This window comes from Pseudopipra pipra, chromosome 8, assembly GCF_036250125.1.
Source record: "Pseudopipra pipra isolate bDixPip1 chromosome 8, bDixPip1.hap1, whole genome shotgun sequence".
Classification (NCBI taxonomy): domain Eukaryota; kingdom Metazoa; phylum Chordata; class Aves; order Passeriformes; family Pipridae; genus Pseudopipra; species Pseudopipra pipra.
Window position 1 is genome coordinate 4,366,724 of NC_087556.1, and position 20,117 is coordinate 4,386,840.

Here is a 20,117-nt window from a genome sequence, read left to right on the forward strand (position 1 = left end):
TACTTCCTTCTGCTATCATAACTACCTACTTCATCTTTCTAATACTAAGGTATGTGGTATATTAAAAGATAATAATTTATCATTTGTGCTGCTACTTACCCTGTTAGAGGTTTTAGAGAACAGGTTAGGGAAATCAAAGACCATAAACCCAGTAATTCCTGTTTGAATTCAGGAGGGGAAACTGGATCTCTTCCCTTGTCTGTTTCTTGGTGCATTTTAGGTAGTGCTTTTAATAGTTCTCAAGCTATGTAGTAATGGAAGGTCTTTTCTGGAAGACTCTTGTCCCATTGAAATTGGGTATAAAGGAAAATAAAAGGTGTCTCCTGTTGTGTGTCTGTAGGTTCCTTTGTGGAAAACATCAGGACAGCTTTTGCAGATCACTGAGCGTGTGCAGGTGGGACTGACCTTGGTGGATAACTGTATTTTTGAGCACATGAGATCATATGTGGTGCCAAGTGCTCAAAAAATTCACCAGCTTTTTAATATGTCAAAGCCTTTTTTGCTGCTTTAGTGGTGCAGTGGGTTGTGATATCATTTGAAGTGGAAACTTCTTTGGTGAGCTGTCTTGTGTATATGTATCTGTACATGTAATCATATTCAATATATAATGTAGATAAGAACCAGGTTCAAAACATGTTCCTCTAGTACCGTGAGAAAAGGAACCCTTCCTCATTTTTGATTTTTCAGGAGGTTTCAGACCTCCTGTTGCAAAAACATGCTTTCAAACAAAGTTATGTTGAAATGGTATTCTGTCCAGGATCACTGGGGAAAGCTGTGGGTTTTGAGCCTCAGCCGAGGGAAAGCTACCTAAGAAAGATCATGTGGAACAGAGAGGATGACTGGCAAGGAGAAATGGGTCAATTGAGAAGTGGTAAATGGAGGGTATGGCAAGTAGAGCCTTAAGTGTAGCTGGAAGACTTATGTGAGCTACTAGAAAGAAGATTTCAACCAGAGACTGAAGAGGAAACTTATAATGTTCTAAGCACTCATAGAAAAGGGTGTCCAGGCTGAGGGTGGGAAGCCCTGGGTGAAATGATTGCAGGCTCCTCTTGCAGCTGCAGTTTGCTACTCCACTTGCCAGTATTAGTTACTGTCAGTTCAGGATACAACATTCTCTGGTGAGTTATTGTGTTTTCTGATATTCTTATGGCCGTGACAGGGAAAACAATGCAAATAACCAAGGCAGGAGAACACAGGATTCCACACACCTGTGTGTGATTTCTAGCCTGTCTTGTGAGCTGAGTCAAATGCTGCAAGACATTGGGTTCTTAAGGATGGTTGTATTTTGGTAGCTACCCACCTGCTCTTAATCAAGCAGCACACAGCATGCCAGTCCTTCAGCTTTCCTCAGTGTGAACTACAGTGCTAAGAAGCCTTGAGGAGGCTTTTAGAAAGGATCTACCCGAGATTAACTAGTCAGTTCTGGCTGGAAGAGAGAGGTAAGATTCTTGTTTTGATATGTTATTTTTAGTACAACTAGAGAAGGGAATGTATTGCGGAATTAGACTTTAACCAGAAATATTGCTTTCACTTCATTTTAAATTTAGTGTTTTGCCACAGTTAATCAACAACAGAAGTAATTAGGTTGTTTTCCATAGTAGTACAGGTGAGAGATCTCTTAGTGGGAGCTGAGATAGTCAGCATCTGAGTTATTAACTTGGATACCTAGAAGACAATTTTTATGACTTTATGTATGTAGTCATAGATCCTGAAACTATTTAATTTCTTTAATGCACTGAAACTCTCCTCCATTTTCCTAATATCAGTGGTGGCTTAAAGATGCTAAAATAATTTGGATTAGGACTGAAATAGCATTCTTATTCATCTCTCTTGTTTTTCTCTGAGGAAAACATAATATTTTGATAAATGATACTGTTTTGAATTTAAAATGTGACTTAAGAATAATGCTGCAAGGACCATGGAGTAGCACTAAATTTGTACCTGCATAGTTAGAGGTTGAAAAGTTGAAATTTGAGTAACTTGAGTAGACACAGAACTTTCTGGTGATTCTAATGTTCCTCTGGCTTGAGATTGTCTATGATGGTAAAATAAGAGTAAAAGGGAAATTCTTATGAAATGGTTGGTGTACAAAACCCATGCTGGGATCTGGAAAAGTTTTTAGCACCACAGCAGAGTATCTCATCAGAATACGTTAATAACTTTTTGAAAACATAAAATATTGATGATAATTTGAAAAATAATATTTCAAATATTATTATCTCTGAGAAATTGTGAAAAATAAAGGGGGAAGGGAGTAAAATTACATAAGCACTAACTGAGACAAGCTGAAATATAGAGGAAGTCAAGCCAAGTGAAGGAAACCTGGGAAAATTTAGTCTTATACCCTTTCTGTTATTCACTGAGCAATAAAGCTGTTCATTTTTGAGTTTGAAATAACATATTCTCATATGGCTGTGCAGGGGGGCTGTGCAAATGAACTAAATTAATTGATGTGTATGGATAAGACCTTGATACTTTTCATGTTTCGCATTCATAAAGCAGAAACTTTAAAGAAAATGAAATTATGCAAGGCAGGTGTTTTCATCAGACACAGAGCATTTTTTTAGCTTTGCCTATAAGGTACAAAATCCTGTTAGGGTTTTGTTATTAATCCAAATGGATCTGGGCCCTTGTCCTGTGATTTGGTGATAAACCATTTAAGCTAATGGTACAGTTTGTTCAGTAGGAGAGATAAATCACAGCTTCTCTCTTGAGATTATAGTAGTGTGTTAGTCAAAGCATAATGGTGGTGAATCAATTAGGATTAGCAGCACATATTAAGTTAAAACAAAAAAACTGACAAATGAAAAAATACAGAATTATACCATATGACATTTTAAAGGGAAACTTTTTGTATTTCTGGTTTGAAGTTAGCAGCACTCCTAACACTGAGTGATTAATTACCTGAATTGAGTAATAGCTACCTCATGAGAACACACAATATTTATTAACTTATGGTACACCTTGATTCTGTTGTTTTGTTTTACATTAAACATCATTGGAGATTCATTGTAAGAGACAAAGGATTTAACAAACTTATTTGGGCATAGAAGGCTGCAGTAGCACTAAAATATGCCCCAGCAATAGCATGAAGGTCAGATGTGTATTGTTTTTAATGCTGTGCATGCAGTACTTCCCATGAAGTGCCTTCAGAAAAAGAAATATCTCCCAAGTTCTAATTGCTGATTTTTTTTTTTTTTTTTTTTTTTTTTGGAAGGACATATAGTTATGAGGGGTTTTGTAAGGTGCTGTTCTCACCTCTCCCTCACAGGGATAATCAGAAACTCTCAGTCAGAAAGGAGCACCTTAACGTGTGGTAGTCGTTCGTTACGTTTGGCAGAACAGGTCAGTGCACACAGAGAGCAAAGTGGAACGTTTCTAATGAAACGTGATGCAGTTGTACTTCTTTAAAAATTGAAGAAGTGGCATGCATTTTGATAATGGGATAATGGAGAGCCCCTACCCCAGCTCTCCTCTCTGATCACAGTCATTAGGCTGCAGAATATTAAGAGCAGAGCAACTGGGCGTAACAGCCGACATTCAACATCTGTCACACTGGAGTCCATTAGTGTTCAATTGCATCCTATTGTTTCTGGATTATTCAACCTCACTTCATTGTCATTGCTTTTCCTAGGGATTAATCAGCTGTTTACAACTACACCAAGTTTTGGAGTCATAATGAAAACAATTGAGCTATAGTTCTAAATAAATATACAGTATTCAGTCTCTAATGAAAAAAGTTACTAATTTATGAATGCTGGTAACAATTTAATTAAGTTTGAAATCAATACAGATAATAAATCATTGTGTGGTGGGTTCCCCCCCCCTTGTATGTACATCATAAAATGATTGTTTGATATATCCTCCTAAGTTTATGTAGCTGTGGTCTTAATAGTACAAGTACAGTAAAAGAAAGATGTTTTGGTTATGTGGGTGTATATAGGGTGGCTTCTCTATCATTACAGTTGGTAGCAGAATTGATCCCTTACTGCCAGCAAGCAGATTTCTGTTTTTCACATAGTCTTTTGTTCTCATTACTTATTTAGTGATATTGCTAAAAAGACACTTCTAACCCACATAAAATGCACATATATGCTTTAATACGGTGTATTAAAAACAGCAGTTTTCAGATGATTTCTATACTTGCATGTTTTTGTGTGTGACTATCACAACCTATCTGTGTATTTTTGCAATCATTATTACATTTTAACTGTTTAAGGATATTTCAGTGATTTCATGACACTGAATTTGCTTACAGGCAAATATACAATTCCCATTTTTCTCAAGATACAGTTCTGACTGCAATGTTGTGTACTTTATACAGTATTAAAATTGTGCTTGCCGAAGGGTTTCTAGTGGTTTAAGTTTGCTTATTTTGGTACCATATGTGCAAAACATTATTCTTGGCTGTATATCATTAGGCTATTTCTCCTGTTTCATTAAAGCAGCTATTTCTTCTATCCTCAATACCTCACCAGAATTTTCACGTGCTTTAATGTACAAATGCTACAATGCACAGAGATTTTTTTTTTCCCCCTGTGTTGCAACAGATTTATCCTTTGAAAAGATCTTTTGCTTAACTGCCCAGGGTCAGCCAGACACTACTCCAGATGGCAAGTTGTTAGGGCTGGACAGAATGGCTTTGGAAGACTTCTCACCAGATGAAGGCTGTAATGTTCAGATTTTACTGTTCTGGTTTTTTTTTTTCTTCCCTGCCTGTAGTTCCCAGGGTGGGAAGGTACTGGGATGGAAGCAGTGTGCCGCCTGCCCACCTGCTACCACCTGTTTGGCTTTTGCAGTTCCTATAAAGCCTCATCTTGTCCATACAACACAGTCATTGCTGGCCAGCAGGAGCCAAAGGAGAGATCTGTGTTAGGAAGTTACATCTTCAGATCGCAACCATTCACCATTTCAAAATACTCTCCTAAACTGAACCAGAACTTCCCTCATTTAAAATAGTCGTTTGGAATCCTAGCTGGAATAAATGGATCATTTTCTTCAGTAACATACATTCTGAGAAGGGAGATTTCATTGTTTTCTCTCTGCTTGAGATTAAAGAAATTAAAAGAATGAAAGCATAAGACATTAACAGTTCTTCATTCTTTCTTTAAACTAGAAGAAACATTTTTGGACATTTCCAGAAGAACAAGAAGATTTTTCTTTTTTTTTTCTTTTTTTTTTAAGAAGCTAAGAAAAATATTTTGTCACTGAGATCTGGAAACAGATTCAAGAGGTATGCAGGCAGCTCAAAACAGTGCTTTCCTGACCACTTTCTAAATATCTAATTTTTACAAAGTAATCTTTGTGTGTGTGTATGAAACTGAAGCTACATCAAATATGAAAACCTGTAAATCCAGTCACTCAGATTCAGGTGTGGAATCAGACATGCAGTGCAGGAGTGGAGCTGGCTGTGTTGTGAAGTGCAGTTCGGAAAGGATGGAGAACGCTGCCAAGAGAAGACTGGCTGCCAACGCCCGGGAGAGACGGCGGATGCAGGGACTGAACACGGCCTTTGATCGCTTGAGGAAAGTGGTCCCGCAGTGGGGTCAGGATAAGAAGCTGTCCAAGTATGAGACCCTGCAGATGGCCCTGAGTTATATCATGGCTCTCACCAGAATCCTTGCTGAAGCAGAAAGGTACAGTACTGAGCGGGAATGGATTAGCCTGCACTGTGAGCACTTCCACCCCGAGAGCTACCACCATTACACGGGACAGAAACTGGCCATGGACAGTGATCCGTACGCACAGCGGATATTCAGCTACCACCCGGAACACTTTCAAACAGCTAATTAGAACTCGTGAACTAAGAATATGCAGCAGATGTGTAATTTAATAATTAGCAAGAGTTAATCTGCTTGACTAAGGTAATATTGGCATTATAATAGCTCATTTTGTTCGCCTCTTCTACTAATTTGGCGAATTTGCTTTGAGAACTTCAAAATGCATTTAAGAAAATTGAATTTATTTAATGCTAGTGGAAAGTATACTTTTAATTTGAAGTCTTTCTGACAATTGTTTCCTAGTTCATCTAGTTCATTTGCTTTTTTCATTAAGTAAGTTTTTGGTGGTTTTTTTTTACTGTGATGAATCATGACAGTATTTCTACAAATCATGGAACAAGTTGACCCATGGTGTAACTGAATGGAATACCAGCAGAAATTAACTTTGTTCCATGTTTTTATTTTTATGTCAGCTTTAAACTTATTCTTTGGTTTGTTTTCACAGAAATGGCTCCCATGGAAAAAGTTTTATAATGTATCGTTGTTCTAGTCCTCAGAGAACTAACTTTCTTAAACTTTGTAAGTTTGACATTATGGGTTCCAAGGTTGTGTAGGTTTGCTTTAATCCAATTTATGGTGTTTCTTGTATGCTCAAAAAAGAGCTAGTTTCAAGTCATGGAAAGAATGTTTTATTTTTAGTGGTTGTAAAAGCATGTGTGATTATATACCATAAATGAGGATGCTCGCGTGAAAATACTCTAAACTTTTAGATTTTTGTAGACTTTAAATGATTTTATTTTTTAATCCTGTGTTATCTGGAAACAATAACAGATTTTGTAAATCATAAATAAAGTGTTTTCTATGCTATGTCCTCACCATCTACCTGAAATTCCTACTCTAGGAATTACTTACTAGTGAATTTCCTACACCAAATGTTACACTGCTTCCATCACAATCCTGGCAATTTAATATGCAGAAGAACCCTGCTGCCAAATGATACTTGCTTCCCAGTTACAGTAAGGAGTGTGTTTTACGTACCCTCTGGAAAACAGCCTCAAAGATAAGAGCTTGGGAAAAAATGATGGAGCAGTCGAGTTCATTTCAGCCCCAGTAATGTGCTGAATGGCCTTTTGTTTGCTTGCTGCTTTCACTTGGGGGGGACTGAGGGGTCTGGGAAGAAAAGGTGGAAGAGGAAAGGAGGTTGGGAAGATGAAAAAAGGAGCAGGAGCAGACTGGCTGAGGAAGCAGATGTGTTTGTAGCAGGGTGGAGAGTCTGCAGGAGTTCAGCTGCTGATGCCTGTTGTGATGGCAGCAGGCTGAAGCTCAGGGGTCCTTCTGCTGGTGCTGCTGTGGGGAACTCCTGAGACGAGTCCTGGCTGGTGTTAGCCACGAGAGAGAAGGAGAAAAGGAGCTGCTGTCCCACAACAGCTGTTGGTGGGTTTCCAGCAGGGAAGGCTGGCAGGTTCCCTGCTGGCTGCTGCCATGTCTTATATTTGAGAATTCTTTCAAATGACAAATTATTAGCTTTGATAGGAGCTATTTTTGACAATTAAGCAGCTTTCAGAGAAAACAAAAGCATCCACAGGAACTAAACCCTGCTTTGGGGAGAGGGCCTGTGCTGCAGGAGCAGTTACATACAGACACCTGACCTCACTGTCTGTCTTCTGCCAGAGCCCTTCCTGACGTTTTGCCCTTGGTCACTGTTGTGAGGCTTGGACGTTTCCTGAGGTGGGAGTTGGATGGTTCCTGGCGTGGAAGCTGCTGGGACACTTTCAGGCCAGGTTAAACCTCTGTGGAAGAGACATTGTGTATTCTGAGCAATTCTCTCCTTTTAAACACTGGCATACAGGAATGGTTTTTTAATTGTATATTTAGCCTCTCTAAAAGCAGTGAATAGTGTTAATTATTAAAATGTGGGCCTTTGCTTTTTATGAATTACATTAGAGCTTTATTAGCAAAGAGAAAGCAGATTCATCCTTGTAGGGGTATGAAGGCATGTTACTCATAGATACAATAGAATTAATTGTTGTTCATCATATGGTCAAGTTAATACTGTTTAGATATTATCATTAAGTGACAAGTTGATGTATGTAATGGGAACGAATGCAATTCTTAAATAATTAAATGCTGTGCCATCTTACCCTAATTTATTAGCTGTAAACTTAGGCAGACACTGTCTCACCTGCACTGCTGGCACAGTAGTGGGTTTTCCATACCAAAATGGGAATATGATACAAATAAATCATGTGATTATATGCCATGGAAAACTTGGATTGGTGAAAGATATCCTAAAGCTGAGGTGGGAAGGAGATCACAGTACAAAAGGATAAATACCAGAGTAGTGTTCAAGAACAAGACTGTGTTTGTCTCTACTGGCACATGATTTGTTTTTGTGGGACATGACACTGCAGTTTATATGTAATTCAGGTAAAAGTACTTGACATCTATTTCTTTTCCAAGTTTGTTTCTTCCTCAGAACATTTTAATTTACTGTCTACTGCATATGATGATAGATATAGTTAAAAAACCAAATTAGTATGCAGTGAATAATTAAATGGTAGTAAGCTCACATGAAGAGGAACAAAGCAACACAAACTATAAAATATCTGTGCTCACATTACCAAAAATTATTAAGAATTGAAACTGAAGCCCTAAAAAGCGCTGAAGTGCAGTACATAGATTGTGAACCCTTGTAAATCAGGTCATGGCACCAATCTCTGCTGTTGAGCACTATAATGAGATTTATCATTCCCATTCTCTTAGATTTTATTGTGGTAGTGGGAGGTGAATGTTTATTGATAATATTAGTAATATTACCAGTGGGAAAATTGCGGTGGTTTTGTGCCTTTTTTTTTTTTAATATATATATAATGCTGTAGTATTTTTGTTTCTTGGGAGGGTGCAGGTTTGAGCTGTAAGTTGGTATTTCTGGTTTACTATAGTACAGAAGGCAGCAGAGTAAGTCCTTTGTAGTGTGTAGACAGCTGTCTGTCTATTGATCATCTGCCAAAGCTTTTTGGAGAGTGAATTGGGGTGGTGAGAGTTTTTAATCATTAAAAATCCTTTCAGAAGGCAGTCTGAAAAGCAGATAATATCCATGTTGGTTGTGACTTCTCAGACTCAACAACTATTCAGAAAGTAATTAGTTTCTTTTATAGCTTTCCTTTACAAATACTTCAGTGACAGTTCATGAAATATAAACTTAACTGTTTAACTTGGATTTGATTATTGCTCCCGAATACTTGTTCCCCACTGACTGTTTGATGCTTGTCAGGTAGCGGCTGTGAGCCACCTTCTGTACTGGACTTTACTGGAATGGGCATCTGAAACCCCCTCCCCTTAAATAATGATTGCTTCTAATAAGCCTCCAAATGAAGCAAAAGCTTAGGTGCTTAGAGCTGGGTGTGTTGTTAGTGACCGAGTTTTGTCTGCTCATAAATCCTGGTCCCACTGAACAGCAGTGCAAACCTGAAATGCTTCTGTTTGTAGTATCAGTACTACACCTGACACATCTGTCCAGTTATCACTAATTCTAGAACCACATTATTGTGAAAACATTAGGGATGAGAAATTCTTGCTTCATTAAGTATCTATTTGTGTTCTACACGCATACATGTTTCACTGTTGAAATTCAGGATGAAATTCTAATGAACTCTTTGTGGGAAATTAACCTCTGTCTTTCTGAAAGGGTTTCTGCAGGGCTTTCTTTTTGAAGTAGCTACAGATACTCTGCTTCTCTGATTCTTTGAATCATGTCGCCCTGTTTTGCCATGCCCAGAGTTATTTTTGAGCTTGGAATTAGAGTGAGAGTTTTAACTGCAGTGACTTTTCAGTGGCTGAAAGCAGAATTAGCTTTCCCACATAGTAGCACGTTCCCAAAATGTGTGTTAGTAACAAAAAGTCAGTGGTTGCTTCCTGTCTGAGTATTGAGATCTTTAGCAGATATGTAGTAGCATGTCTTACAGCTTCCATTCATTCCAATTTTTTAGGCTTCTGTTTTCCATTCTCACCATTTATAAGGTATTTAGGGCACGGCCCATCTCGTAATTTACACACATATAGGACAAAACTCAGCTCTTGACTGGAATTCCAAAATAACACCAAGAACTGATGCTGCTGTACTAATTCTTAAAAGTAAAAAGGGGACCAACCTCCATTAAAGACTTGTAAAGTCAATGACATGGCAACTTCTTAGGTATTTCTGTGTTTAGCTGACTTTTTCCATCTTGTTAAGTAAACTTTCCTGGTGAAATCTTTGTGGAAGTCCCTCCTGTGATTGACCAGGCACAGGTTTTAAAAAAAATACTACATCCAAGCAAATTTTTGATTTTCCAAAGGAAGCTTTTGCCTTAAGATAGATACCCTTACACTTGGGATTCCAGCTATTTCAGCTAAGCAATATGGATGCAGTTTTCTGTGGTTCAGGAGTGAAACTTATCTAGATTTTTTAAAATAAGAGTTTGCGGAACATCTGCTTTTTGCTCTAAATATGTCTAAAAAAATGTTCAGCTCTTCTATTTCTAGAAATGTCCAGGGTAAAAAACCACATGCGCTGAGGATAAAGACATATTTATTCATGGAAGAAGCAGTCCAGTGTTTCCTCTACACAGATATCTTATAACAAACATTGATTTCACCTAGTACTTGTGAACTTATTAAAAAATGCTCTATATTTTTAACTTTAATTACATTCTGAGAAATAGTGGCTTTCAAAACCCCAAACCAACCCCCTGTATAATATACAAATGTATTTTCTACCAAAGAGTACGTTTTAGTATTGTCTACAAGTTTTTTCCTAATGTGTAGTCCAGTTTTCATTTGTACCGAAATTAGCATGCAAAATGTATCTTTTTACAGGATTTGCTTAGAATATCTCCATATGTAACTCCAAGGAATAAGAAGTTAATTTTTGAGTGGCTTCCTGCAGCCTGGGGTGCATAGTAATTTTTTTTTTTCTAAAATTTCAGATTGTCTTCAATATTTTTCAATCTCTTTAAAAAAAACCATGATGCCTGCTGCTAACAGACTGTGTGACCATAAAGGATGTTTGTTTCTGAGCAGAATTCCCCCTGCTGTAAGTGGAGAACTCCACTTAAATTCACAGCACATACGGCCCAGGATTTCTTTTTATTATGCAATAAATGGTTCTTTATGGTGGACTTGAAATATAAAGGCGTTAATAAAAGCAGCTTGTGTTGCTTAGAGGAAGCAGCTGAGCTAAAATGGTCTTAAGAAGGTTTTCTCTGACCTGGCAGGCACAGAAGTACACAGGAATCAGGTAAGAATGGAGAAGTGTGGTTATGGGAAAGCAAAATCACAAGCAGCAAATGTGTTGGCACTCATCCTTTTTTTGGTTCTGTTCTTCTGTATCTGATACCCCTGAGAATACTTGTTCTTTCAACCTTAGGTGAAGAGGCTGAGGTTATCAGCAAAAGAAAGCATAATTTAAAATCAAAGGAAACTGATATCAAGAATTGTTTAAAAAGGCAACAACTTTATTTCACAACTATCTGCTAGAAGCATGGCTAGTATATAACTTGACAGTACTTTATGATTTTCTTCTAAATAATGTAAAGTCTGATTCTATTAATCAGCTGTCACAGCAAAGTTCTGAGAACTTCTGGCATTGTTGCACATTTATTCAAATTATTCAAATGTGTGAACGACACAGTCTTGTATGCAACTTTGAAGCATTTGTTTAAGTTCAGGTGAGATGAAGGGCAGGTGTTTTGTTTTTCCTTTCATGTGGACTTAAAATGTACTTTAAAACTGATATTAACATTTTTTCTTCCCAGTGAGAATGACTTTGGTTCAAAAAATAAAAAATATCAACTTTAATTAAGAAAAGATATAAACTAGAATCTTAAAGCTCAAAGTGAACATCTTTATATTGGAAATAATAAGATAATTATCAATGAATCACTTCTCAAGTATTTTTTTCAGTATAAATATTTTGTTAAGTCTTGTAAATAATTTTTTTTATGACATTTTCCAGAAAGTAATGCTTTTAAACCTGGTAGCATTAAGAACACAGTTCTTAAATGAATTCTTATTCCAGACTTGTTGGAAATACCTACAATTACTGTGATCAGTTGGGACTGGCATTTGTTTATGTATTAAGATGAAGAACTGCAGACCTGGCTTCTCCTGTTTGAAGTGTGTGCTCTTATCTCCTCACACTGGCAGACGTGAGGCATTGGGAAGGGTTGTTCCACCTTCCAGATGAAAACAAGGAACTCAATGCAGCAGTTTTAAGGCAAGAGGTCCAATGATACCAGTGCAGCCCTCTGTGCTGCTGCAGGCTGGGTTGGCATCCATCTGGACCAAAATTTTAAAGCAAAGACAATACTTTCTGAATCTAGAATTGCAATGCAAATGCTGTCATTTCTGCTTGTTTTCAGTATACTGTGCCTCTGATTGTATACAAAACCAGGACTTTGAGGAAAGGGGAAACTAAATAAACCTCAAGATTCTGAATCAGTAAACACTTGAGAGGTTACGAACCTGGCCATTTCTGTGTTGTAGTGATAGAGCACTGTGCTCCACACTGGGGTGGTTTCATGGACTTTTGGAAGTTAATAGCTAACAGTGACCTCAGCGGAAGGTCTAGCATTGATTTTTGTTGCTGCATTAGCCTGCCCTGAGCCAGAGAATGAAATGCTGTGTTAGTGTGGAGTCAGATCAGTTCTTCAATAAACACCAGCGACGAGCAGCTGTGTTGGTCAGGAAGGAGCACAGTTGCACAGGCTCTGGCACAGCTTGACATAGTATGGGAAGGCAGTGCCATCCTTCACAAGCCCACAACTTAAACAACTCAGTGCTGTCTCTGCTGCTTACACAAGCCTTTTTCCATTGGCTTTTCCACCACTTAACAACAAACATAATTTTGGTGTCTTTTTCTATCGAGTCTTCCTTGTGATGAGCATATCAATACTACTAACAGCATTTGACATCCATTCACATAAGCTGCCTGTACAGACTCGCTTTATAGGCTCAGTGTATGCAGAGGAAAAGTGTTCTGTAACAGTTAACTAACAAAATGTAATGACTACAGACCATTTGGGATCAGATTCTGATTTTGTTTCTATCAGATGCACTGGAAGTAATTCAAATTAGTGACTTCTGCGTTATGCAGGGAAATGTGATGGATTTTGATCCTTTTGCAAGCACTGACCAGGAGAGAATGTTCAGCTGACAGATTCTGGTGATCCGTTTTCTGTAGTCTAACTCTCGGTGAGATTTCTAGGGCCCCTTCTTGAATGACTAAGGATTAATCCTCCTTGCACAGATCTTTTGAAAAAGTTTTTGAACAGTAGCTTCTCGTCCTCCCACTTCCAGAGAACTGAATGTACATTTTATAAAACGTTGTACCGCTTAATCCTCAGCTTGTCAGTTCAAGTCGTAATCATGTGAGTTTGGAGACATTCCACTGAAATTGCAGAGGAAGGGGGAGGAGATATGGTTTGCATATTTGCACTGTGGGCTTTGTCTGAATTTGCACTGAGTTTTTGAGTGTGTTGTAAAATGTGAGAACCACTAGTGCTGTCAGTCTGAGCAGTGTGATTCCAGCACTGGTAACCAGATAGTTGCCAATACTAAGTACTAGTATTCCTTTCTTCTGTACTGTGTAAAGAACTCTGTTTCAAGTGATCACTCTTGTAGCTAGACTTGCCTAATAGGATAGATCCCAGGCAAAAAATGGAATCCCTAAGCCGTCCTTAAAAAGTGAAGACAAGAGGAGCAGTAGATTCTCTATCTGAGAAACTCAGATCCACAACGTGTCTGAAGCTGGGCACCCCGTAACTGGAGTCACTCAACGCATCACTTTGAATAGCTATTAGTTCTATTTTGTTTGCCAGGGAAGAGGTACAAGATGGGCAACAACTGATATTTCTGCTTTCCCATGGAAGTATCTGCAGTTTGTTCTGTGCCTCAGGGTACGAATGTGTTTTGGCTTTCTGGTCTGATCATTCTGGGGTGAATTGCCGAGATTTCTAACAAAAGCATGAGAGTTATAATGATGGTTTTGTTGTGTGGCGTTCACTCACAATACAAGAAATTCACATCCTCTAAACCCTTAGGGAACCAGTAGTTAGGGATAACAGCAGCTGTATTTGTGGGAAACCCAGTGAAAGGCATTCTCTTTCTCAGTCTCTGGATATATCCAATGTTCTTTTACTCTTAAGATAACTCCCCATTGTTTTCTTTGCATATGTAGTTTTTTTCAGTTACAACTTTAAATTTGAAAAAAACCCCAATATAGTCTAAAATGAAAGTATCTGTTAATTTCTTTTTTCATTTCTGTGACTTTGATCAGGACTTCGTTGCATTCTGCAACCATGTTACAAACAGAAAGTAAGAAATGCTTGAAAACAATGTCCAGAGAAGAGGGTTAGCAGCAATTTAAAGATGCAGGAAAACATCTTAAACATTCAGAGTCTAAGAGCTGGGAGGTATTAATGCAACTGTGTAAATGCTAAATATATTTAAATATATTGACAACGCTATCATTTAACACCTTCTGTTGAGCTTTCATTTATTTGCCTTATTTATTACTATTATTACTTACAGTTGAGGTTTTTTTTAGCTCTTTGCACATAACTGTTGCTTAACTTTTTAATTTTTGTGTATTAGCAGGGTTTTCTGTCTTCATAGTAGATACTGCACTTGTGATCATTTCCTAAGTGATGGTAAAAGTTTACCAGATCATAATTCCTTTTCAGTTAGTTATAAAATGAGCTAGATGGTAGGGGCACATTAAAAACTAGGAAAAAGAGACAGGAACTTATAAGCTTGCTATCATCTGTGTTAAAGACAGACGATCACTAACATGGTAAAGAAAAAAGTAGGAAGCACATCTGGAAAATAGTTTCAGCAATGGGCCCATGTTTCAGACAAAAGGAGTTTTCATTTTCTAAGTTGGCACCTTATGCACATGCCCTGTACCTTATTTTATGAACCCTTACACTGTGAATGCACAATCCATGGAGTACACACACACACACACACAAATATAAATATTTAGGGTATACAGCTGTACCTACATGAAACACTATATTTATCTAGTCTGAAGTTCAAAAATTCTAAGATAATCCCAAATCAGCATATTCTGTGATTCTGTGGTAATAATTATATAAAAATGACTTACATCTTTCCCCTTTAACTTGTGCTTTGTGATTATTTGGCATGTTTTTTAGAATTACATTCAAAGTCTTGTTGTTTACCCTCATTAAGATTGCTGTTACTGTAATGTCAATGGTTTCACTGGCAGTATTCCAACTCATCAGCATCAATCCTTACCGTGGCAGCTACAGTGCAGTAGCTTTAATTCAAGAAGTAAAAGTGGTATTGGCTTTTAGGTGCTGAAAACTATGTTTACTATGTAATTCTTAGCAAACTACACAGTACTGAATTTATTGCACAACACTCCATACCACAATTATCCTGCATTAAAATAATATGCAAAAGTCTTGTATGATGTATTAGTTGCAACATTTGCAGCAGCAGTACACAATTATAAACAAGTTGCTTGTAAACCATTAGCATTTCACTTGTACCTCTTCTTTTTTTTTTTTTTATTATTTATTTTTTCACAGTTCTGATATCTCTGCGGGTGTAGCTGGAACAAGTGTTTGTTTTTCAAAGTTCTTCACTCTCCACCAACTTTTGGGATGGGGCTGAGAAGAGCAGAGGGCTCTCAGGAGTTGGGAAGGCAGGGAAGATGTCGAGTCCTTGGCTGGTGAGGTTTGCGTACCGGCTGCCGCTGGGGCGGAGCTTGAGCGGTTGTGGAATTTGGCGGTGCCACTGAGCTGAAGCGACACAAGCAGAACGGGCTGTATCAACCTCTAGTGCAGTTTGCAATGACACAACAAAAATCGAGACACGGACCCGAAAAGTTGCTGCCAACATCCTTGAGGAGAGCACAGCAGCGTTATTCTCTGTTTTAGGTCGTGTTCCTTCAAATATTGTCGTTGATGTGGTTTACCGTGTGGAGTATTTTTATTGAAGCCTGCGGATGGAATTCCATCCCTGTGCAATTCAATGGCAATGTTTATGTGGATTTCACCAAGTCCAAAATTTCATGATTGAATCTTTGGAGCCTTCTCCAAAGCTCTTGCAATCAAAACTGAAAACACACCACAGCATGAACAGACAAACAAACTGGACAGGGCTCTGATTTTGCACTGCTTGGTCCTCTGGAGGGCTTTTTTCCTGAAAAATCTTTTGATGGCATTTAAATTCCCTGTATTATTGCTTTGAAATTCTTTAAGGAAGTGATTACAATTTTGATTGCCCTCTACTGCTTACAAGTAGTAACATGTTTTCTAGATTATTTTTTAAAATTATGAAATGTAATCCAAAGACACATACTCAGTAATTTAAAAGTAACATTCAACATGTTTCCATATGAACAAATACTGCTGAAATTTTGTGAGAATATTTAGTTATTATTATTATTATTATTAGCAGTTATCATTCCTAAAACACTTCAGAAAAGGGATAATTATATTATCTTTGCCAGTATTTACCCATACAAAACCTCCAGGTCTGCATCCAAATCAGACAAATATGTCTGTCAGCAGTTAAAATGAATGGGTGGAAGTTCAGGCTTCAATACTCTGATAATCTACATTTGCAGGGGACTGCATTCTGCATGTTAAGCATTGACAGGAAATATCTTTCCATGCTGAATTTTGGTACTGTCTGTCTGGAAATACTTGAAAAAGTGACATGTTTGTTTTTTTTTTTTCTTGCAGCCCCCAATTTGTTTCTACTTGAACTCATATTATTTTTCTTTGCACATGGAATTGAAAATATCAGATTGCACTTACAATACCCCAATTGCACCTATTCAGAATAGCACAGGGAAAAATCACTTCTGTCACTCACTTTGGGGTATGACTCACATACTTTATATAAGATAGTTGAAATTGGGAAACATTTCTCACTTTTCATCTTTTTCCTGTTTGTGCCTTGAATCCTTCACGTGAAAATTTAATTGATGTGTTTCAACATTTAGATAGCTATTTTTGCTTTCATGTGACCCTTTTCTTGAATCAGCCTCTCCCCAACCCCCTCTTGATCCTTCCATTACTATTGCCCGTATCACCACCAGGTGGCAGGAAGCTGACAGAGAAGTACTGGTGACCTTTTTATGATAATTAGGTGGGTTTTTTTAAAAAAATTAGAAATACAAGTTCGAAAACTTTGGTCTCTTTTGCCTTTGAGGGTCTAGTTATAATCCAGCCAGTTTGTGGAAAATACATATTTTATATATATATATATATATATATAAAATATATATGTTTTCTGTTTTATTATGCTGCTTAAATGATCAAAGTACTCTCTTGCTCTAGATAAACTGCTTTGACTATTACATCTTGCATAGATAAAAGAGTAATTAAATGATGGGCTGTAGTTCTTGACGTGGGCTGGGGCCTTCTTAGTTCTAGACAAACGTATTAGATGTAAACTTGCCCTCATCAGTTGGGCTCAGTTTGCCCCATCCATGCTCTGTGGAAGAAGGACTCCGCTTTCTTGTGTGCAGTTTATTGTTCTGTCTGCTGTCAGGACTGTGGCAAAGGCATGTGTCAGAGGGACCAGAGTTAAGGTTCAACTTGAATACGTGTTTATATGCTTATGTGTCCAAGGAATCTGAAAGGTGGGAAATGGGAGTAGAGAATATTGTGCAAAACTCTTTCTAGAGCTTTTTTTTTTTCCTTACCCGCCTCTAAGCTGATGCAGCAGAGCTAGTCTGGCCACTTAGCTGTATCATTACACCTGCTCCTGGGGGCCTTATTAACCTGTGGCCATGCTGTGACACCAATTTCAAACCCAGTCAAAGCCAATAATTTCTGATTGGTTTTATTCACCAGCCAGTACCTACCATATATGTCAAGTCGAGCAGTGCAAGAGATGATACCAGCTTCGTTTTTTGCAGACAAGGTGTACCAGCCAGCGTCTGCTTTCTTGGCAGGCTGGATGAGGAGGCACACGTACCCTGTTGTGTCTTGATGCATGCTGGGAAAAACAAGGGTTTGGGAATTACTGTTTCTCAAGAGCATATCAAACTTCGAGATTTTAAGATATGTGTATTAAATATGAAAGAGGTATGTCGTAATTTCTATCCTCAAATGTCTTGGACTGCTGCTTCTTTATAGTGTCAGAATCACAGACTGTGCTGAGCTGGAAGGGACCCACAAGGATCATCGAGTCCACCTCCTGGCCCTGCACAGGACCATCCCCAAGAGTCACACCATGGGCCTGAGAGGATCATCCAAACACTCCTTGAGCTCTGCCAGCCTTGGTGCTGTGACCACTACCCTGGGGAGCCTGTTCAGTGCCCAGCCACCCTCTGGGGGAAAAACCTTTCCCTAATATTCAACCTAAACCTCCCCTGACACAACTTCAGGCCATTCCTCTGGGTTCTGTCCCTGGTCCCCACAGAGAAGAGATCAGTGCCTGCCCCTCTTCCCCTCAGGAGGAAGTTATAGTCAATAGATTTGCTTTCAGTGATCAGAGTAGCTGAAATCTGTTCTGGCTGCTCTCCTTTGTGCACAGCCATGATGTGACAGTGGGAACTGACTTGTTGCTCTGCATGTATTAATATTAGAATTATTTATTGCATTCCAATGAACTAAACCCATGCAAATCTGCTGTGCAGTCATACTGTATTTTCTCCTAGTTCAGAAACTGGAAGAATAACAAAATACCAAGAACACTTGTATGAAGTTGTGGTATTTTTCACAACAGTAACCAGAGCGAGGCAGCAGCTTTTTGGGGGCACCCTTTTCCATGAGAAAATGACAGTGGCAAAATCTGCAAGATTTGTTTGGCCAACACTCTAAAAGAAGCCTACTTCATTATTCTCTCTGCTTCCTTTGCTCTTTGGTAATCTAAGACTTTCTGGCTGCAGTTTCCAGGAAAAACTTTTCAGTAGTGTAGAACTGAGACTCCTCTGCTGTCTAGGGCGAGGTTGGTCTTTTTTATCAACCCAAGTGCTTCTCTCATTATAAAGGAAGAGGTGGGAGATGAGTACATAAGAACACTCTAAGCTGCAGGATGTTCTGAAGTTTGAGATTTTGTTTCCTTATGAACTAGAATGAAACCACAGACTTTGAGGTCAGGAGGACATTTTGTGCTTCTGACAGCTCTAATATAAAAGGGAACATTCACCTTTTGCTCCCTGCACTACATAATTTGCCTTATGCTGGGGGTGCAGTGGTATAGATGCTGGTGTGTGTCCATATAGTGATACAAAAACATCTCTTGGCTTCAGGCAGGAAGATAAAAGCGAGGCAAGAGAGGACAAACAAGAACAGTGCTGCCCATGGATCTGTGCTGAGCCACTGGAAGCCTTTGGGGCAGGCAGCCTGAAATAGCAGAGGGGTTGTTTTTTCTAAGCGTGGATCAAAATCTTTGCCTTTGTTTTTGACCAACTTGGTTATCAGCCTTTGTGTCTGATACGATGAGCTCCATCATCTCATGCTCAGGGGCACTCAAAACCAGGTTCTAGCTGTTCTGAGTTTGAATTCGTACATAGTTTAAACTGTTTTTTCCTCAGTGTAGTTCTGAGAGAATAAGGTGCCTAAATGCATTAGAATATGTATCATAGTGTCTTTGAAGAGATTCATATGCTCTATCAGGCCTATCAGCTCTGTCACCACTCTCTGAAGCAGTGGTGTGTCATGCTCCATGCCTTTTTCTGAGCCAAGGAAATAGCCATTGTTCACCTCAGAGGAGAGCAAGCTTTTTACAACTTTTTATAGGTGAAAGAAGTTGTTTTAAAAACATAACCATCTGTACTTATCACACAGGTTTTCATGAAAAAACAGTTGGTCCAGCCACAAGAAACTTCAAGCATGGGTATAATGGTACAGTACCTCATCCTCTCTCTGTTTGATGGGAGGGTCTCATTATCCTTCTTCCAGTAAAATACGGGGGGTGGCATTCCCACAACTCTGCACTCTAATCTGACGGGGTACCCTTCTGGAACACCACAGTTCTGAAGCTTCTCCAAGAACATGGGGGCTCTTTTTACTTCCTTTGCTGGAAAAAGAATTATTGAACAACAGATATTTTATTGTTGTTTTGCTTTAAACAGTATGGAAGAACATGATCAAAAATTATTCTTGTGACATCAAAATAGGCAGTGAATTTTTAGTGGAAGGGAAGTGAAATGTCATGATATAGCCTCTGTAAGGGAACATAAAGTAAATAATAGGCAGAACTGAAGTTTGCAAAAGCATGGATGCATCTCTGGTGGGTCTAAACATACTACCATTGCAGGAAATTAATGCTAGACTTATGAAATTCAATATCTCAGATCTTGAAAGGCTTTATTAAAGAGTAGTATTCAGATTTATGTTTTTCTATTTATAAACATTTTCAATAAAA

At 38.4% G+C, this 20,117-nt stretch overlaps 2 protein-coding genes across 3 annotated transcripts in view; one reads left to right on the top strand and one right to left on the bottom strand.

The window, feature by feature from the left end:
• The first annotated feature begins 132 nt into the window (after positions 1–132).
• ATOH7 (atonal bHLH transcription factor 7) overlaps positions 133–20,117 on the top strand; it is a 45,358-nt gene continuing 25,373 nt past the window's right edge. Inside the window, exon 1 of one of the 2 annotated variants that reach the window (XR_010432212.1) lies at positions 133–5,864. Coding sequence is in view for 1 of the 2 variants with exons in the window: in XM_064662316.1 (XP_064518386.1) it covers positions 5,338–5,793 (456 nt within the window). In the remaining variant the exon portion in view is untranslated. Of the gene's footprint in view, positions 13,068–20,117 lie in introns of those variants that run through there. The other variant, XM_064662316.1, reaches the window with a different exon arrangement.
• MYPN (myopalladin) overlaps positions 10,274–20,117 on the bottom strand; it is a 66,948-nt gene continuing 57,104 nt past the window's right edge. Inside the window, exons 19-21 of the mRNA XM_064662280.1 lie at positions 19,604–19,769; positions 17,608–17,741; positions 10,274–15,529 (exon numbers count right to left, since the gene is read on the bottom strand). Coding sequence (XP_064518350.1) covers positions 15,360–15,529; positions 17,608–17,741; positions 19,604–19,769 — 470 coding nt within the window. The 3' untranslated portion in view covers positions 10,274–15,359. The remainder of the gene's footprint in view (positions 15,530–17,607; positions 17,742–19,603; positions 19,770–20,117) is intronic.